Source organism: Bemisia tabaci, chromosome 2, assembly GCF_918797505.1.
Source record: "Bemisia tabaci chromosome 2, PGI_BMITA_v3".
Lineage (NCBI taxonomy): Eukaryota > Metazoa > Arthropoda > Insecta > Hemiptera > Aleyrodidae > Bemisia > Bemisia tabaci.
In genome coordinates, this window is record NC_092794.1 from 48,056,991 (window position 1) to 48,073,066 (window position 16,076).

Sequence of the window (16,076 nt, forward strand, 5' to 3'; positions counted from 1 at the left end):
CATCTTGCGCGTCATTTCTACATCATACGTCACTACGAGTCCCAGCGCGTACACAGCGCGCGTGATCTCTGGAACCAGGCGAGCCAATCAGAGACGAGTCGGTTCTATATCCATACCTGAAATCGTTTCAAAATTGGGTCATGTAAGGCGTGCAACTGTGTTTTTGCCTTGCTGATCTGGTATTCTCATTGGCTGTTAGTTAGGTCATCGTTTGAGTAGCTTTTCATTGGTCCATGTCTCTACGCTATTTTGCTCGTCCAATCAAAAAGCGGTACACTAATGACCGTACTCTCCCTAGTTTAGATTCTGTACTGTTATCAAGTGCTTCTCTAGGTTACCATCAAAAATATTCCAAATTAACATCCGTCGTCTGGTTAGTGTCAATCATGGCTGGAATTTTGAAAATTCCAACGATCATAAGCAAGAATTCCACCACGAACTCGCTGGTAAGTCACGCAAACGAGATCTTTGCCCCAAATTGCTAATGTCACCTCCTGTTACACAACTTGCCATCATTTCAAGTTCACCCCAATCCTTATCTAACTTTAGTTTGCTCTTGCAGCCCACCCGCACACTTTTCGACATTTTATTTTAAATTCCTCTTGCTGCTCACTGGAGGGTTAATCTCTTCTACCAACACATTTCTAATTTCATGTTCATTTGGAGGTACTCCTGGAGGGAATCGTCATGACTCCACGTTCATATGATGTATCCTTGAATAGGTACTTATGCGACACTCAAAACCCAGGTTTTGAGGATAACTCAGTCACTAACCCAGGTTCCCAGGTTTCATGTTCCATCTAAATGCCCCATCCTAACCCAGCCACACATTATTTACATCCAACCTGAGCTTGTACCTGGGGTTAGGTTTACAATTTGGGTTGTATTTAATTGCGCAAACGGAGACTTGGCTTGAAACTGTGTCTAAGAATAAACTCCTGGCAAGGTGGCTTGTATCCTTACAGAGTTAATGAAAATATTCTTATGATTATTTGTCGGAAGAAATGACAAACTGAAGTGTCAATTTTTGACCGCTCATGACTCGAGAAGTAGGTCTTGAAGGAGTTTAGAAAATTTACATAACACTGTATATCTGTACTACTCAGATGTTTCTGATTCTTTCAGAGCAGGTGTTGTGTGGATCGCTAATACAATGTGATTTTTCCTCTGATTGCTGCTGCTTGGCCTTGGGCGGACGAGGTCAGAAAGTGGAAGTAGAGTTTTTAGTAGATGACCAGGGCTCTCCAGTTTTGAAATAGTCAATTACAACTCTCAATTTCTGTACTCTTCTATCATAGATAGTGTGTAGGAATTTTTTTGGGTAAAATATAAAAGCAACTACATTGAAGGGCATTGATACAGCATTATCAATTTTCATTATTTTTCAATTTTTAAGTAGGTACACGCAGTGCTGCGCAGAGGCAAACTACAGTATGAGTGCTGAAGAGGCTTTTATTCTCCCAACATTAATCAATTTATTCTTCTTTTTCGATCGCTTGCCAGAGCAGACTTGCAGTGGCGTCAAGTGTATGCACTCAGCTTGTGTTCTTGTTTGGAGAGTCATAAATGAAGATAGCAAATGATCTCCAAGTCAAACCCTCATCAACATACTATTGGAACTGTGTATGTTTGTCTACAATTTCAACATAATTTTTTTAATGTCAATTTTCATTTTTTACAGAATATTGCGAGTAAACAACTTTTGAGGAATCTTCACATCACAGTCAGTGGTAGCAGTGATGCCAAAACATCTCAGGTATATTTTTATACCTTACTCTTATCCCAGAGATTTTGCAAACTGTAATTTTTATTGGCCTGTATTCTATCCAGTACATGTCATGTATAATTGTGCATTACACATATTCTTGAGAACTTGCTTTGATGTATTATAAATAGGCTATTGCAAGGGTAAAAAGTCACCTTCGCCGGCAATAACTCACAGCCCCGAGGAGGCATTCAGTTAAAAGGAAGATTAAAAAGTCTTGTAAGTAGGGAAGAGCATACATACAAAGTCTTCAGGATCCAGTGTGTGAATGTTCTCTCTCTGCACCCCCCCCCCCCTTCACCCCAAAGGTATTGATTTTCCAAAATTGTTGCTCCAAGAGGTTCAACCTTTTCTATAATCTAAATAGCAGCCTTGTGCATAGTTTTAGCTCTTAAATCTTCCTAACTGAGAAAATCATGAGAATATGATATCTCTAGTGCTGTGAATAACGTTATCTCCCCACTCCTCATTCATGCATTATGTAACATCATTCTTGGCAACTGTTCTGAAGGTTAGTGCCAAAATTTTAAAGCAACAACCTATTGATTCGCGAATCTCTCTGTAAAATCGAATTGCTAACACAAGAAAATCTTGAATTTTCAATTATACGAAATTCCAAAAAGTTCTTAAAAAGTCTGAGAAAAGCTGAACAAGTCTATTGATTCTAATCAACCACAAAAAGCTAGGAAGTAATCTGGAACAGTTGCTCTTAAACGTTTTGTTTTCTTGTCTTATTATCATTAATATCTGACATAACAAGTTGACCTCCAGATTTTTGGGTTACCTCTACTTTATTTTAGACCGAGTAAATGATATCCCTGTAAGGGTGTGTTAATATATTCCTCCTTAGGACTTTTTTTAAAAAGTCAAAAGCAATTGAAGATATCATAAAATTACGGTTTCAGAGAACTTCAGCTACCTGCTGCTATTGACCCCTCTCCCCCTTCAGACCTTCAAAAGTTTCTTCTTCAAACTACCTATCCATGAGTGTGTGAAGGTTTTATTTCATGTCTTTTTTGTTTTATGATCCTATCAATAAAACCCTTACAAAACTACATTTTATGGCAGGTCAGAACTTCATGCCATCCCTATTTTATAGATTTCATAAATTAATAAATTTGATTCATGGTGAAATAATATTGGCTGACTTCCTTTCAAGCTCAATTTAAACTTCCTGACTGTCTTTAATAATGGAAACACGCTAGCAGATCTTGAAAACATAAGCTGAAAGTAGGAATTTAGAAAACAATTTGGAAAATTGAACATCATAATTGATGAAAATGTGCCAGATGCTTACTGACTTATGTAATTAATCCAGATGCCTTGGGCGAGCCAAGTAAGTGAACAACACAAATGTTTTCCCTTTCAGGTCTCTCGTGACTACCCGGTTGTTGACCATAACTTTGATGCCGTTGTTGTCGGTGCCGGTGGAGCTGGACTAAGAGCAGCTTTCGGTCTGGTTGCGGAGGGTTTCAACACAGCTGTTGTCACCAAATTGTTCCCAACCCGTTCGCATACTGTTGCTGCTCAAGGTGGCATCAATGCTGCCCTGGGAAACATGGAGGCCGATAATTGGCAGTGGCACATGTGAGTATGACAGACCAGGTCCAGACAGATGCACTAATATTAACAGTTCTGCAATTTCTGCTGAACTAGTTTCAATTTAACTAAATCTGGTTTGTTGATTTTTTGTTGAATTAGTTTTTGTCCGAACGGATCCTAAGGTTGTCTTTATTTTTGAGACTTAGAATTTGTAAGTGTAGTTAGCTCAAAATGACATCATTTTGAGGATTGTCTTGTCATCACACAGTTTTATTCAGGGTGGATTTGAATAATATTTCCTTTTTTTTTCTAGAAAGGGCCTCTTTTTTGGAGGATCTTTGAGGCTGAATTTTTGATAAACAATTCATTTGGAGCGTCTACACGGTTAATTAGGGTTTCGATTAGTGTGTAAGTTTTTGTCGTTAAGATAAAATAGCATTGAAACTACCCCTGGATATTCATGTTTTTGTTTGAAGTGGATTACCTTTAAAATCCCATGTCTGTAAAGACTCACATTAATTATTGAGGGATATTCTCTAAGAGAGTAAACACCGTCTCCTTGGGAGGGGTTTCACAACCATAAAATTCTTATATTTCCAGGTTGATATTCTATTCATCCTTATTTTCTGGAAGTTTTGTTGCATTTCTTTTATCATCTACATAAAATTACTGTATGACTAACCATTTTTTATGAATATTTTTAGGTATGACACTGTCAAGGGCTCCGACTGGCTTGGTGACCAAGATGCTATTCATTACATGACACGAGAAGCACCAAAAGCTGTGATAGAGCTTGAAAATTATGGTGTGTTTTAATTATTTTTTTTTACTCTACTTAAACATAAATAATACAGCTAATATAAGCTGCCTTTTATCTGCATTACTTGCATTATGTGGAGATAGGGTGTTCCAAAAGAAAGTATTTACCTTAGATATCTTTTGAACGGATTTGAAGATTGAATAGCGTTGAAAAAAAGTTCAATAATTTTGAGGGGACATACCTCTCAAAAGATGCCACCCTCAGAATATTTAACACATATTTCAGCGTTTCTCAATCTTGGTATTAGTTCAAAAAATATTCAAGGTGGATGATTTCTCTTGAAGCACCCTGTTTAAAGTTCCCATCCGGATATATCACTCTAAAGCCATGAAGAAAATCCCTCCAAGTGTTTCTTTTCAAATTTGGTGAGATTCACTCAAGTCATCAAAAATTATAACATTTCGAAAATGTTGCCCCCAAAGCCTGCGGAAGAGAAAAATGGTCTCTGTCTGTCGTAATTCATGGGATTTCTCCTACAAGAAGTATCAGTCAATTTATTTAATGATGGTGTGAACTTTAGTATTGGTATTATATTAAAAATTGTTATTTCTATATAATTTCAGGTATGCCGTTCAGTCGAACTAAGGATGGTAAAATTTACCAACGGGCATTTGGTGGTCAAAGTTTGAATTTCGGAAAAGGTGGTCAAGCTCATCGGTGTTGTGCTGTTGCTGATCGTACAGGTCATTCGTTGTTGCACACTCTTTATGGTCAATCCCTTAGTTACAACTGCAACTACTTTATCGAATACTTTGCCCTTGATTTACTCATGGAGGAAGGAGAGTGCCGAGGTGTCATTGCCCTGTGCTTAGAAGATGGAACACTACACCGTTTCCGAGCAAAGAATACGGTAAGTACCTTTAGTTACAGTTATACAGTTATTATTATAGTAGCAGTTATTCCACCTGCTCGAAAGCCCGCAGGTTCAAGACTGAATGTGCAAGAAAAGCGCAATTTATAATTGGTTTATGGTTGTTTCAGAAATTTTCCTGCATCTTGAATGGAAACAGAAAAAACAAACGAATTGGTGATTGAGTCTTTTTGAGAATGTCAAGAATTATTTTTCCCCCTTTAAAGTCAAACTATCTGTATCTCAAGCTGTAATCTGCATGAAAACTTTTATTTACACTTTTTCCACTTAAAATATAACCTATTTACTGATGACATTCTGTAATTTAAACACTTCTATTCCTCATATTGGTGATGTATGTCCAATAAGATGTGCCTTCTGTCTACATGCGCTGTGACTAATTTTTTCCTTTTTTTTTTCTTTCTTTTTTTGGGTTAGATTTTAGCAACTGGTGGATACGGTAGAGCTTATTTCTCATGCACCTCTGCCCACACTTGTACTGGTGATGGCACAGCTATGATCTCTCGTGCAAATTTGCCCAATGAAGATCTTGAATTCGTTCAGTTTCATCCAACAGGTATGGTCAACCTTCAATATGTACCCCTGCCTTCCAGTTTTGTCCTCATTGCTTTACTGATCACCATCAAGGGGAAGTATAGTTTGATAATTGCTTTAATAACACTGAGACACACAAGCACGACTGGCTGGCTATTAAATTTCATTGACAATGTAGTCAACAAAGGAGACAGATAGCTTCTGAATCCCCTAAAATTCTCTCCAAAATCATTGATCTAAAAGGTAGGCGGGTTACCATCAGTGTTCCAACTTCATCTCCAAGTTTTAGGAGCCGTTTGGCCCATCAAGTTCAATTTTTAGGGGCCATTGAAGATTTTTTATGGGCCAAATTGAATTTTTGCCTATATATCACGGCGCATTTAGTGAAAAGTTATACGCAAGATATACAGTTACAGGACTTGCAAGTTGCAACTCGCAGCCATTACTTGGGAAAGGGAAAGGCCAAAGGAATGATATTCCGATTTAAAACAAGGAGCTTTTAGTTTACTTAAAGTTTGCTCAATTAAATAATACTTTTTCTGACTTCCTATTATGAAAAGTAGTAAAACGATTCTATAGTATGTACGATAAGTAGTACGATTCTCGATCTGCTGAGCCGCTGCCGCGACGAAGTTCCGCGCGCAACTGCTTGCTATGCGCGTTCAGTCCAGGCTGACTGACAAAAATCTTGAAATCATCAAACCGTAATTTAGGATTGCGACAATTTTTTAGGGGCCACGTTTGGCGCAGGGTCTTCATTTTTTAGGGGCCATGGCCGATTTTTTAGGAGCATTTGGCGACATGGCGCTCGTGGGGTTGGAACACTGGTTACCATAAATCTCTGTGTCAAGTATTTGTCATTCTCAAAATTAGTGACAATCTTAGATTTTGAAGCAGGTTCCTTTCTGGCTTCACAGGATCTCAACAAAAATATACAGGTAATTAAGGCTAAGATATTTGTATGTTTTTGAACAGGTATCTACGGAGCTGGTTGTCTGATGACTGAAGGTTGTCGTGGTGAAGGAGGATATTTGATCAACAGCGAGGGAGAAAGGTTTATGGAACGTTATGCACCTGTTGCCAAAGATCTTGCCTCACGAGATGTTGTATCTAGGTCAATGACCATGGAAATTCGAGATGGAAGGTTGGTTACCTGACATTGTTTGGCTCGTTTTTCTTTTCTATATGGAAATCAGTATTTTTCCGTTAATGTCTGCAGAGAGAAAGTCCGTATTAATAATATGGGACCTTCATTTTATTTTATACAAATTAATAGTGATTCAAGATGAAGAAGCGATTAGAAGATGAAAATAGACCTCCAGACAGAGAGCAATTAAATTCAGCTTCATGATGTATGTTTCCCTATGAAATTTCATGTTAAAGGCTATGAACAAATTGAATGCTCCCGATTTCTGTAAATGCAAAACGAAAGCTTTATGATCTTAAAGATTCAAATGGGCTTTTTGCCATAAACCTAAGGCTACTTCCCTCCAATTTGCCAACTTAGATAATGTAGGGTTGCTGGCGGTCTGGAAAACCGGTGAAGTGGGGGGATTAGTGACGACCAGGAAAAGTCAGGGAATTTCTGACGCATCTACCAATCCCTGAAACATATTACTAATCTTCTCGTCTGTTCACTCTTCTGGTAATGTTTAAGACTTGTCATCCCTTAACCAGCTACCAAATGCCTTTTCCCACAATTTGATGTCAAAACATGGACATTTTGTCCAAAATATAGAGAAAGCTTTTGTATTTAAAAAAGAATTGTAATAAAAAAAATGAATAAAGTAAAATAAAATGGGTGGAAATTTTTTGTTAAATGTGAAATAAAGTCAGGGAATCAGAAAATTTTGGAGGCAGAAAAAATCAAGAAAGTAAAAGTAGTTCAAGAAATTTGAAAAATAAAAAATTATGGCAGCCCTGTAATGTATAAGGAGGCATCACTTAGTCTGAAAATTTTATGAAAAATCACATTTCCTGGATCTGGCAAATGGACCTATGAATTGTCAATGTGTCTTTGAAATGCTAATGTCATGTCTCTTTCGTGCAGAGGTTGTGGTCCAGAGAAGGATCATGTATATTTGCAGTTGCACCACTTGCCTCCGGACCAGTTAGCCCAAAGATTGCCTGGTATCTCTGAAACTGCAATGATTTTCGCTGGCGTAGATGTAACTAGAGAGCCGATACCAGTTTTACCAACAGTTCATTACAACATGGGAGGTGTGCCAACCAACTACAAAGGACAGGTATGCATGAATTTTTACTATAACTCGAATTGATGCAATCATGATACTAGAAATTTCGGCAGCCGGAGCAAAAAATTGAATTTGCTTAGTTATTGAACATTCTATTTGCCACTTTTGAGGAAAAAAGGACTGAAAAATGAAATTTTCAATGCTTTAACACGCATTCTTCTAAAAAATGCTCCAACAGAAAATAGGCTAATGAGGAGAGCTCAGTTACATGACTGGAGAGGTTAAGACGTGCCAGCATCATGCCTTATTCCTGAATGAAATGAAATGACAGTCAAATGAACTATAATTCTCAGTATGCCAGTCAGCAATGCAGCGTCGTACCAACTTCCCAACCAAGATTGGTCTGCATACCTGGTGTAGCACCAGTGTGAAATATTTATTAAAACGTCTTAAAATTTATTCTGATAAACATCCTATCAAAAAATGACAAAATTCAACCCCTGTGGAATTCCTTTGTAAACTGTGCGATTTCTTTTGCAAAGGCATATCAAGTCACATGGACTATCAAATATCATGGAACCATTAGATTAAAAATGTTGAAATTTTTGGAGACTTATCGCATCATCCCAATCAAAAGACAATCACTCTAAGTTCATTCTAACACAAAAATGACTCCGTATATTCATTTTTTACAAGTCTTTGAAAAGTAAACCTCTTAAGAATCTATTGTGAAAATGTCTACGGCCAGTAAACGTTTCCCACTGTATGATAAAATCGCAATAGCTGTACCTGATAAAGTTATTTTTCTGAAAGAAGTTTTCGCATAGCTGAGCATTTTTAACTTCGAAGCAACTTTTCTATCCTATTACCCGTCTGAATTTGAAAGTCTAAGTTCGATCTTCGCATAATTATTCCTCCTGATGTTGCTCAGTAAATCAATTATAATTTTTGTCGCTAGGTATAGATTAGGAACTTTAGCTTTGTTTAAATACATTTTCCTTTCTTGCAGGTTTTGACAAGCAAAAATGGTGATGATGAGATCATTAGGGGTCTTTACGCATGTGGTGAAGCGTCCTGTGCCTCAGTTCATGGTGCCAACAGATTAGGTGCTAATTCTCTCCTCGATCTCGTAGTCTTCGGAAGAGCTTGTGCAAAGACAATCGCTGACGAAAACAAACCTGGAGAATCTTTTGGGCCCATCAGACCTGTAAGGAAACATTTTCATTTATCTTTTGCCATTGGCCCTAACTCTCTTTGATATCCCGATCAGTTGATTTGATTGTTCCTAGTGATTGGCTCCACATATATCAGAATTTAAGTCTTTAAGGAGTGAGAAAAAATCCCCATCTGCTTATATCAAAGTGGCCACAAAGTTTTTCATCATTTTGTTTTGATGAAATATAGACTACTCCCATGGTTTGAACGCAGTTTAGGAAGAAGGGACCAATTCTTCTTTCCCCTAAATACCGAGGTTTGAGAGATTCAAAATGTTTGGTAATCTATCTCAGCAAAACGGGAAAAATTCTTAAAAAAAGGTTAAAAAAATCAGTGAAAAAATGTTAATGTGAAAAGAAACAAACGGTGTGCGATGGTTTAACAAGTGGTATGAATTGAGGGGAACTTATCTTATATGCTCCACTGTTAGAGGCTTGTAACACCCTACTTGCTTGGCCAGTGAGGATTGGTCGGAAGTGTATTGTATTTACATTTTAGAACATCACAAGAGCTGAAATTTTGAAAAAAATGTTGGCACAATGCCTGGATGAATCGGGTATCTATTTAGTAAAAATTTACACTCTTTTATAGCTTGACAGCAGCACCAAGTTCGACATTGATTAAAAATATTCGTTTGTTGTTTTTGCTATTTGTCATTTTTTCCCTCCTCTATCTATTTATTCTTTTATCTTAACATTGATTTTTGGGTTTACGTCCCTTTTAATTACTAAAATACAACATTCAGTGTCATTGAATGCATTTATTTTATTTTTTGTATCTGGCAGAATGCAGGAGAAGAATCAGTCGCTAATTTGGATAAGATCAGATTTGCAAATGGAAGCGTATCGACCGCTACCCTTAGGCTGAATATGCAGAAGGCCATGCAAAATCATGCTGCTGTTTTCCGAACTGCTGAATCGCTACAGGAAGGTTGTAAGAAGATGGCAGACATCTACAAAGGATTGAAAGACCTGAAGGTACATTGCCATTTTACAGATTGATTTTCCGGATGATTGATCGCCAAATTTCAAGGTTCCCAAACTCCTTGCTTTCTCAGTTAGTGTTTGTAGCCTGCACACTTTCCAGTCGCTCAAATGGGCCATCATCCATTTCCAATGCCATAACCCACTTAAAAATGGACCATTAGACAAGGTACGAATTTTAGCATTCTGATACACGTTTCTTAACCAAAATTTTACGTAAAACACGATGCACACAACGAAAATTACCGAAATTAACTCCTTACGAAGATATTTAATGATTCTTGATGCGTGAATTCAAACCACCCGCTCATGAAAACTCAATGCTCTACGTGATTCACATCGCGCGCTAAACGCTATCATGACAGTCTCTGCGATATAAAAATCTGGCAACCTCAATCGTGACGCTTTGGCTCAGTTATAGCAAATTGCTAATAGTTTGAACAACACATGGTGGGAAATGAACATTGCTCGATTGAGAAGCTTGCTGAAACCGTTGTAGTGTGCAATTTGACTCACGTAGAGCTTTGAGTTTCTTGTGAGCGGGCAGTTCAAATTCCTCGTAACCAATGTGAAATAAAAACGTTAATATCTCCGTTAGGAGTTGGTTTCAGTAATTTTCGTTGTGTGAATCGTTTTCTACGTGACATTCTGGTTAAGAAACATGCATCAGATCGCTTAAATTCGTACCTTGTCTAGTGGTCCATTGGGAGCAAAAATTTTGCCCCATTTGGATTTCTTAATATCTGGTTCGGTTTATTTTTAATCATAGCTAATGGTTGAAGAAAATACCTTCATAAAATGTAGTGGGGAAAAAAAACTTGACTTTTTCTAAAAGAAAATGTCCCATCCTGCACTGCTGTCCCACAAAAGCGCAGAAGTGTCCTCTAGCGTTTTCTGGGCTCCCGGTTTTGGAGAAACAAAAGATGGTGAGAAAGTGCCTTCCCTTATGGAAATTAATGTTGTGGGGTCTTTTTTTTCAGATCAGCGACAGTAGCTTAATTTGGAACTCTGACCTTGTTGAGACTTTGGAGCTGCAGAATCTAATGTTAAACGCCATGCAGACAATTGTTGCTGCTGAAAATAGAAAAGAGTCCAGAGGAGCACACGCACGTGAAGATTTCAAGGTAAGGGTCCTTTTACGGATTTTACCTGTCATTAAGTGCCCTGAAAAACTTAAGGAAGTTGATCAGATTTTCTTTTTTTTTTCTTTCTCTGAACAGTGTAATTCCTATTTCAGTTTGAAAAATTACTGTATATTTTCTTGTTAAATAACCCCTAAACGGAGAGCAGAGGTTTAGAAGTGTGGCACACTTGGAATAAGCTTGAAGGTTTTTCTAGTTTGCTCATGCTTCCTGCCTGTCTAGGAGGCCCAATTCTAATTGCTATCTCTATGTGTGTGCACTATGAATTTCACTTGATGCCAAAAGAATGAATCTATTGCATGCCAGAGGTACAACCAAATTAATAGACTTTCAATAGGTTACTTCAAAAAAAAATCTAAATGGTTCCATCCAAAAAATTTGAAATCCAATCTTCAAAGCACAGCTAGGGTAGCTTGTAATGCAACTTTTCAAATTTTCTGCATGTGCAGACAGTCTTTTGGTGCTGGTAACTAAATTTGCCCAAAAAGATATGTTAGAAAATCTGACTTAAAGAAACTTACAATCTCGCAAACGTTATCTCAGGTATAATTTTACTCGTTTTCAAGGGTTCAATCCTCCTCATTTCTTAGTGGTGCAAAAACATAAGCTTTACATTAATAGAAATGTTACACAAAGAAAGTTTGTAACAGTTTGCGACATTTTTTGTTTATTTAGTCCAGGTTATCTTGATTGTCTCTCCGGGCAAAACTGATTGCGGGTTACTAAGAAAAACTACCTGCAGATGCGGGAAATTTGAAAAAGGGTGTCATAATCTGTGCAGTTTGCGCTAAGGAGTTGATTTTAGATTTTTTTTTATGCATACATCATCATTTGAGTGCAATTTTCACCACAAAAATTTTATTCACTTAAGACTGTTTCTCTTGTATGCAACAGACCCATTTATATAAATAACCATGAAACACTGCAACTGAGATACTCATTTTTGAAGTTTCACTGTCGAAAAGGAGCTGCAGCAACAAACTCGAATGGCATGTCAACTAGGGTTTTGCTATTGGGAATCGAAGGGTTGCAGTTTTATCTTTTTATTCCCTTTTTCTGATCCCTCACTTCCTGTAGCCCCAGGTGCCAGCACAGGTGTCCAAAAATTTATCCACAAGTGCATTGAAATGTATATTTCGGACATCACAGAAAACCTAGAATACATCTCCTAACTCAGAACCTTTGAGATTCAATATGCAATTTGAAGAACCTATCTTTATCCTGTATTTTGTTTTTTCCCAGACCCGGATCGATGAGTATGATTACTCGAAGCCCTTAGATGGGCAAGTTAAGAAGCCAATCGACCAGCACTGGAGAAAGCATACACTTACGTACATCAACCCAGATACTGGAAAGGTAAATCACCATACTTATACTTCCGTATCCATTAGTCACCCTTTGAACCAGTCTGAAAAAGACTCATGATTATCATCACTATTCATAGATATGTCTCTTTGTTGCCAAGTCAGAATTTAGTGACTGAATAATTTCAAGCATTAATGTGTTTCAAAATCCGAAGGAGTTTCAATTAAAAGATAATGTAGTCGTTTATTGAGAGTTTTTGACCCAGGCTTCACAGTTATGGCTGACGTTTCTGATGCCTCCTATATTTAATATGTGCTCAAGCATCTTGCTTGTTCATACATTTTGCAGGTAACAGTGTAAAAATACATCCGCAGCTTGATATGTTTGATTGATTTTTCCTTTTCCTGACAAGTGAAGCCAAATCTTAAAGTGTTCACTGAATCAATCCTATTGACTTTTTTGACCTATAAAATATAATCTCATGGTGATATGTCTTGAAAACTAGCGTAGTCAAACTGGTATAGAATACATCCCATCGATAAAGTTATTAATCTTGGCAGGCCCTGAATTTTTAGCCAAAAGAAGGATAATAGCTCCTGCGCATGAGCCTCAAGAATCATTTAACACAATAATTGCAAAATTCAAAAAAATTATTTTGGTTCCGAATGATTCTCTAAGCGTATGTGCAGGGGTCATTCTTCTTTCTTTGGTTCAAAAGTCAAAACTGCCGAGGTTTTTTGCTCAATTGTTATGATATGTCTCTCGCCAGTTTGGACTCGCCAGAACCCAGAATGAATCACCTTAGAATTTTGAGGCAATCAATCCTAATAGTATTGATGTGTCCTCGTTGAAAAATCTTTAATTTGCTCTCATTGCAATTTTTTTTTTTGTTTTCTTTTTTTCTTTATAGGTTACAATCGACTATCGACCTGTCATTGATCAGACACTCGATGAAGCAGAATGCAAAACTGTGCCACCAGCGATCCGATCCTACTAGAGTTTATAACTCAAATTACTTCTCTTATTCATCAGTATTGTGTAGATTGATCGAACTTTGAAGTCAAAAAACATGTCTATCAGTGAAACCAACTTTTTTACCGATCTACTCTCACCATCGTTGAAATTTGTAGCTTTATAGTAGAACTAATTATTACGCTACCAGTCTAACCTGATATAGTTTTAAAAATTGTGATTTCTTTTGCAAAGTGTGAACCAGCTTATTTTACTTATCACAGGATAGACGATTGGACCATTCTTATTTCATTTTGTTGGTACATGGCCCTTTTACATCACTGATACATATATACAGCGTGTCTTTGTCAAGTATAGTGAAATAATATTTTTATGTTTTGTGATCATGGTACAATATTGGCAAAGGCTTTATCAATTTATGATACACAACCAAAAAAAATTAAAAATTCAGTTCTTATTCTATTTTAAAAACTACCTTTTCAGCAGCATTCACGACATCATGCTCCGTAAGCTGTCAAGGACCTAATCTTTTTAAAGTAACTTTAGCAAAACTCACAATTAGGTATGTATGGAAATGATTGAGATACACGGAACTATGAACCTTAGATTTACCCAAAGTTACGCACAAAAAATAAGAAGAGGGAGACATTTTTCGTCAGTTCTTAAATGGGTTGCAGTATGTAATTTCATTTTCTTTCTCAATAAATCATACTCTGAGGTATTAAATTGATTAGATGAGCAGATTTTTTTCTCTCTCTCTTTTAGAGAAATGTTTTAAACAATTAAATACATTTTTAAGATAAAATATAAAGTCCTAAGCTATAAAAATTGCTTGGGTCTATGAAGAAGAGGTCATAGATGTTTATTCCTTCTCTTTTCTGCACTTTTTGTCACATTTGCATTCTGAGCAGGCTAACGTAATGAATAAAATAATGAACTCATGACAGTTTTAAAATTTGTAGATTTTTTCGTGCAAAATTGTTCTTATATTTTTCTGTGCAGTAAAAATACTATATCACCATTGAATTTCTGAATATCAAACTTCTGAGGCAGGAACTTAACGTCTGAATTTAAAGGCTTGAGTTAAATATAGAGTTTGCAAGGTATTTATCCAAGTCATCTTTAAAGTATACGTATAGTATGAATTTACTCTTCTGTTTTGAGTGGAACTTGTCCTAAAGGTCTGGAGCCACCTATTTTAAAGTGTTTTGAAGTTTCATAACAGAAATACGGACTGTGAAATGGATATCAATCACCACTGTATTGATGCTTGTAATTTATTAACTATGAATGTAAGAATCAGTGTGATTAAATTGTTAAATTTGAATAAATAAATGTTGTACCTATTTTAATACTAAATTTTAATTTCAGTTTTTGTATCAAATTGTAGGAACATGGCTATTGAAGAAGGAATTAGGAATCAGTCATTTTAAAACAATGTCAGTTTGAATTTCATCCAAAACTAACAGGCAGGCACAGTTTTTCATCTTCTGGCCAAAGTATCACAACCATTTACGCTAAGACAATGTGTTGCCAGACATCTCACCCTTGTTTAAATTGTTTTTAAAACTTGTCCACGGATTTTATAAAAATTTCAGAGATTATTCTTGCTGACTGAAGAAATATTAGGTAAAATTTTTAAGTGACTCTGTTTCTTACTTTGATACCAGTATACCTTGTGGCTGACCACTCGAACGTGCCAAGACAGACTTTTTTTGCAAACCTATCTCTTCCATAGCATATCTAGAGGCCTTTAATTCCTAATAGAATTTGAGCGGCTATGTTGCCTATTGATTCAAATGGGCCAATGGATAGAACACGTAAAAAATTGTTTCCTTATCTAAAAGAGTTGTCAAAAAAATTGTCACCTGGTCTACATGTAGATTTTCATCAAAGCCCTCTTTGATGAATTCCACAGAATTACATTCCCGGAACCACACTTCCCTTTCAAATTCCCCCCCCCCCCCTCTCCCCCTCAAAAAATCTCAAGTGCCAGAGACACCTACAAATCTAAAAAAAAAAAAAAAAAAAAAAAAAAAAAAAAAAAAAAGGAAGAAACAGTAAAAACTAAGTACTTTGATTGACCTATTGCAAATCTCAGATGACTTAATCATTATCGTGATGAATTGATGAATCACATAAATTTTTACCTCTGTGATAAATGAAGAGTCACTTGATATATTTTTTACCGTTTTTATTGAATCTTTTACCGATTCAATCAAAAGTAGGCGATTTTTTATAGGGCTGAGATTACACAGGAACAAGAGCCCTACTTGGCAACTATGCACGGGAAATTATTTTGATTTTTATCAGTGATGTCCCCTCGCGGTAAAATATGCCAATTCTTCTCATGAAATGGTAATAGTTGAATCATTCTCCATCGGAATGGAAAAATTCTTTGAAGAGTCGCGTACCGCAACTGTGCCCTCTAGATAAAATTAAAGTATGTGCTTGCCATACGAATGGTTCATTATCAATCAGTTCAATCGCGAGATGGTTTATTGTGGTTTTCGGTCAAATGAATCTGGCAACGTTACTGCTGACCTACCTCAATCTTAATCATTGTTGCCAGATAGATAGTGCAGAAAATCAGCATTTTTTATAAAATGTCTAATGGTAAATATGATAATTTCCAGCAGAATCTGGCGACAATGGACTTAATGCTAAGAAGTGTCAAAACTCGAAACTTTGAGAGGACACCGCGAAATCTAATTTCAATGAGTCATACACCA

The 16,076-nt window shown here is 36.6% G+C and overlaps 1 protein-coding gene and 1 long non-coding RNA gene across 2 annotated transcripts; one reads left to right on the forward strand and one right to left on the reverse strand.

Moving 5' to 3' along the window:
• The first annotated feature begins 284 nt into the window (after positions 1-284).
• On the forward strand, positions 285-14,703 carry SdhA (succinate dehydrogenase, subunit A (flavoprotein)). Its single transcript, XM_019061709.2, has 13 exons — positions 285-446; positions 1,682-1,756; positions 3,135-3,352; positions 4,012-4,112; positions 4,691-4,977; positions 5,416-5,554; positions 6,508-6,676; positions 7,583-7,778; positions 8,737-8,934; positions 9,728-9,919; positions 10,906-11,049; positions 12,310-12,423; positions 13,283-14,703. The coding sequence occupies exons 1-13, from the start codon at positions 387-389 to the stop codon at positions 13,367-13,369; spliced, it is 1,980 nt and encodes a 659-aa protein (XP_018917254.1). The 5' UTR covers positions 285-386; the 3' UTR covers positions 13,370-14,703.
• LOC140224111 (uncharacterized) lies at positions 13,407-15,352 on the reverse strand. The gene is made up of 2 exons (XR_011899387.1): positions 14,135-15,352; positions 13,407-14,102 (listed from the first exon to the last, which is right to left on the reverse strand). It is a non-coding gene; the product is annotated as an uncharacterized lncRNA (long non-coding RNA).
• Between the last annotated feature and the right edge of the window lie 724 nt (positions 15,353-16,076).

Bases quoted from the DNA above. Each gene is read 5' to 3' on its own strand.
- SdhA (XM_019061709.2), top strand. From the start codon at position 387: ATGGCTGGAATTTTGAAAATTCCAACGATCATAAGCAAGAATTCCACC. The intron at 8,935-9,727 runs GTAAGGAAACAT...TGTATCTGGCAG, and splicing joins CTTTTGGGCCCATCAGACCT to AATGCAGGAGAAGAATCAGT. The intron at 9,920-10,905 runs GTACATTGCCAT...CTTTTTTTTCAG, and splicing joins AAGGATTGAAAGACCTGAAG to ATCAGCGACAGTAGCTTAAT.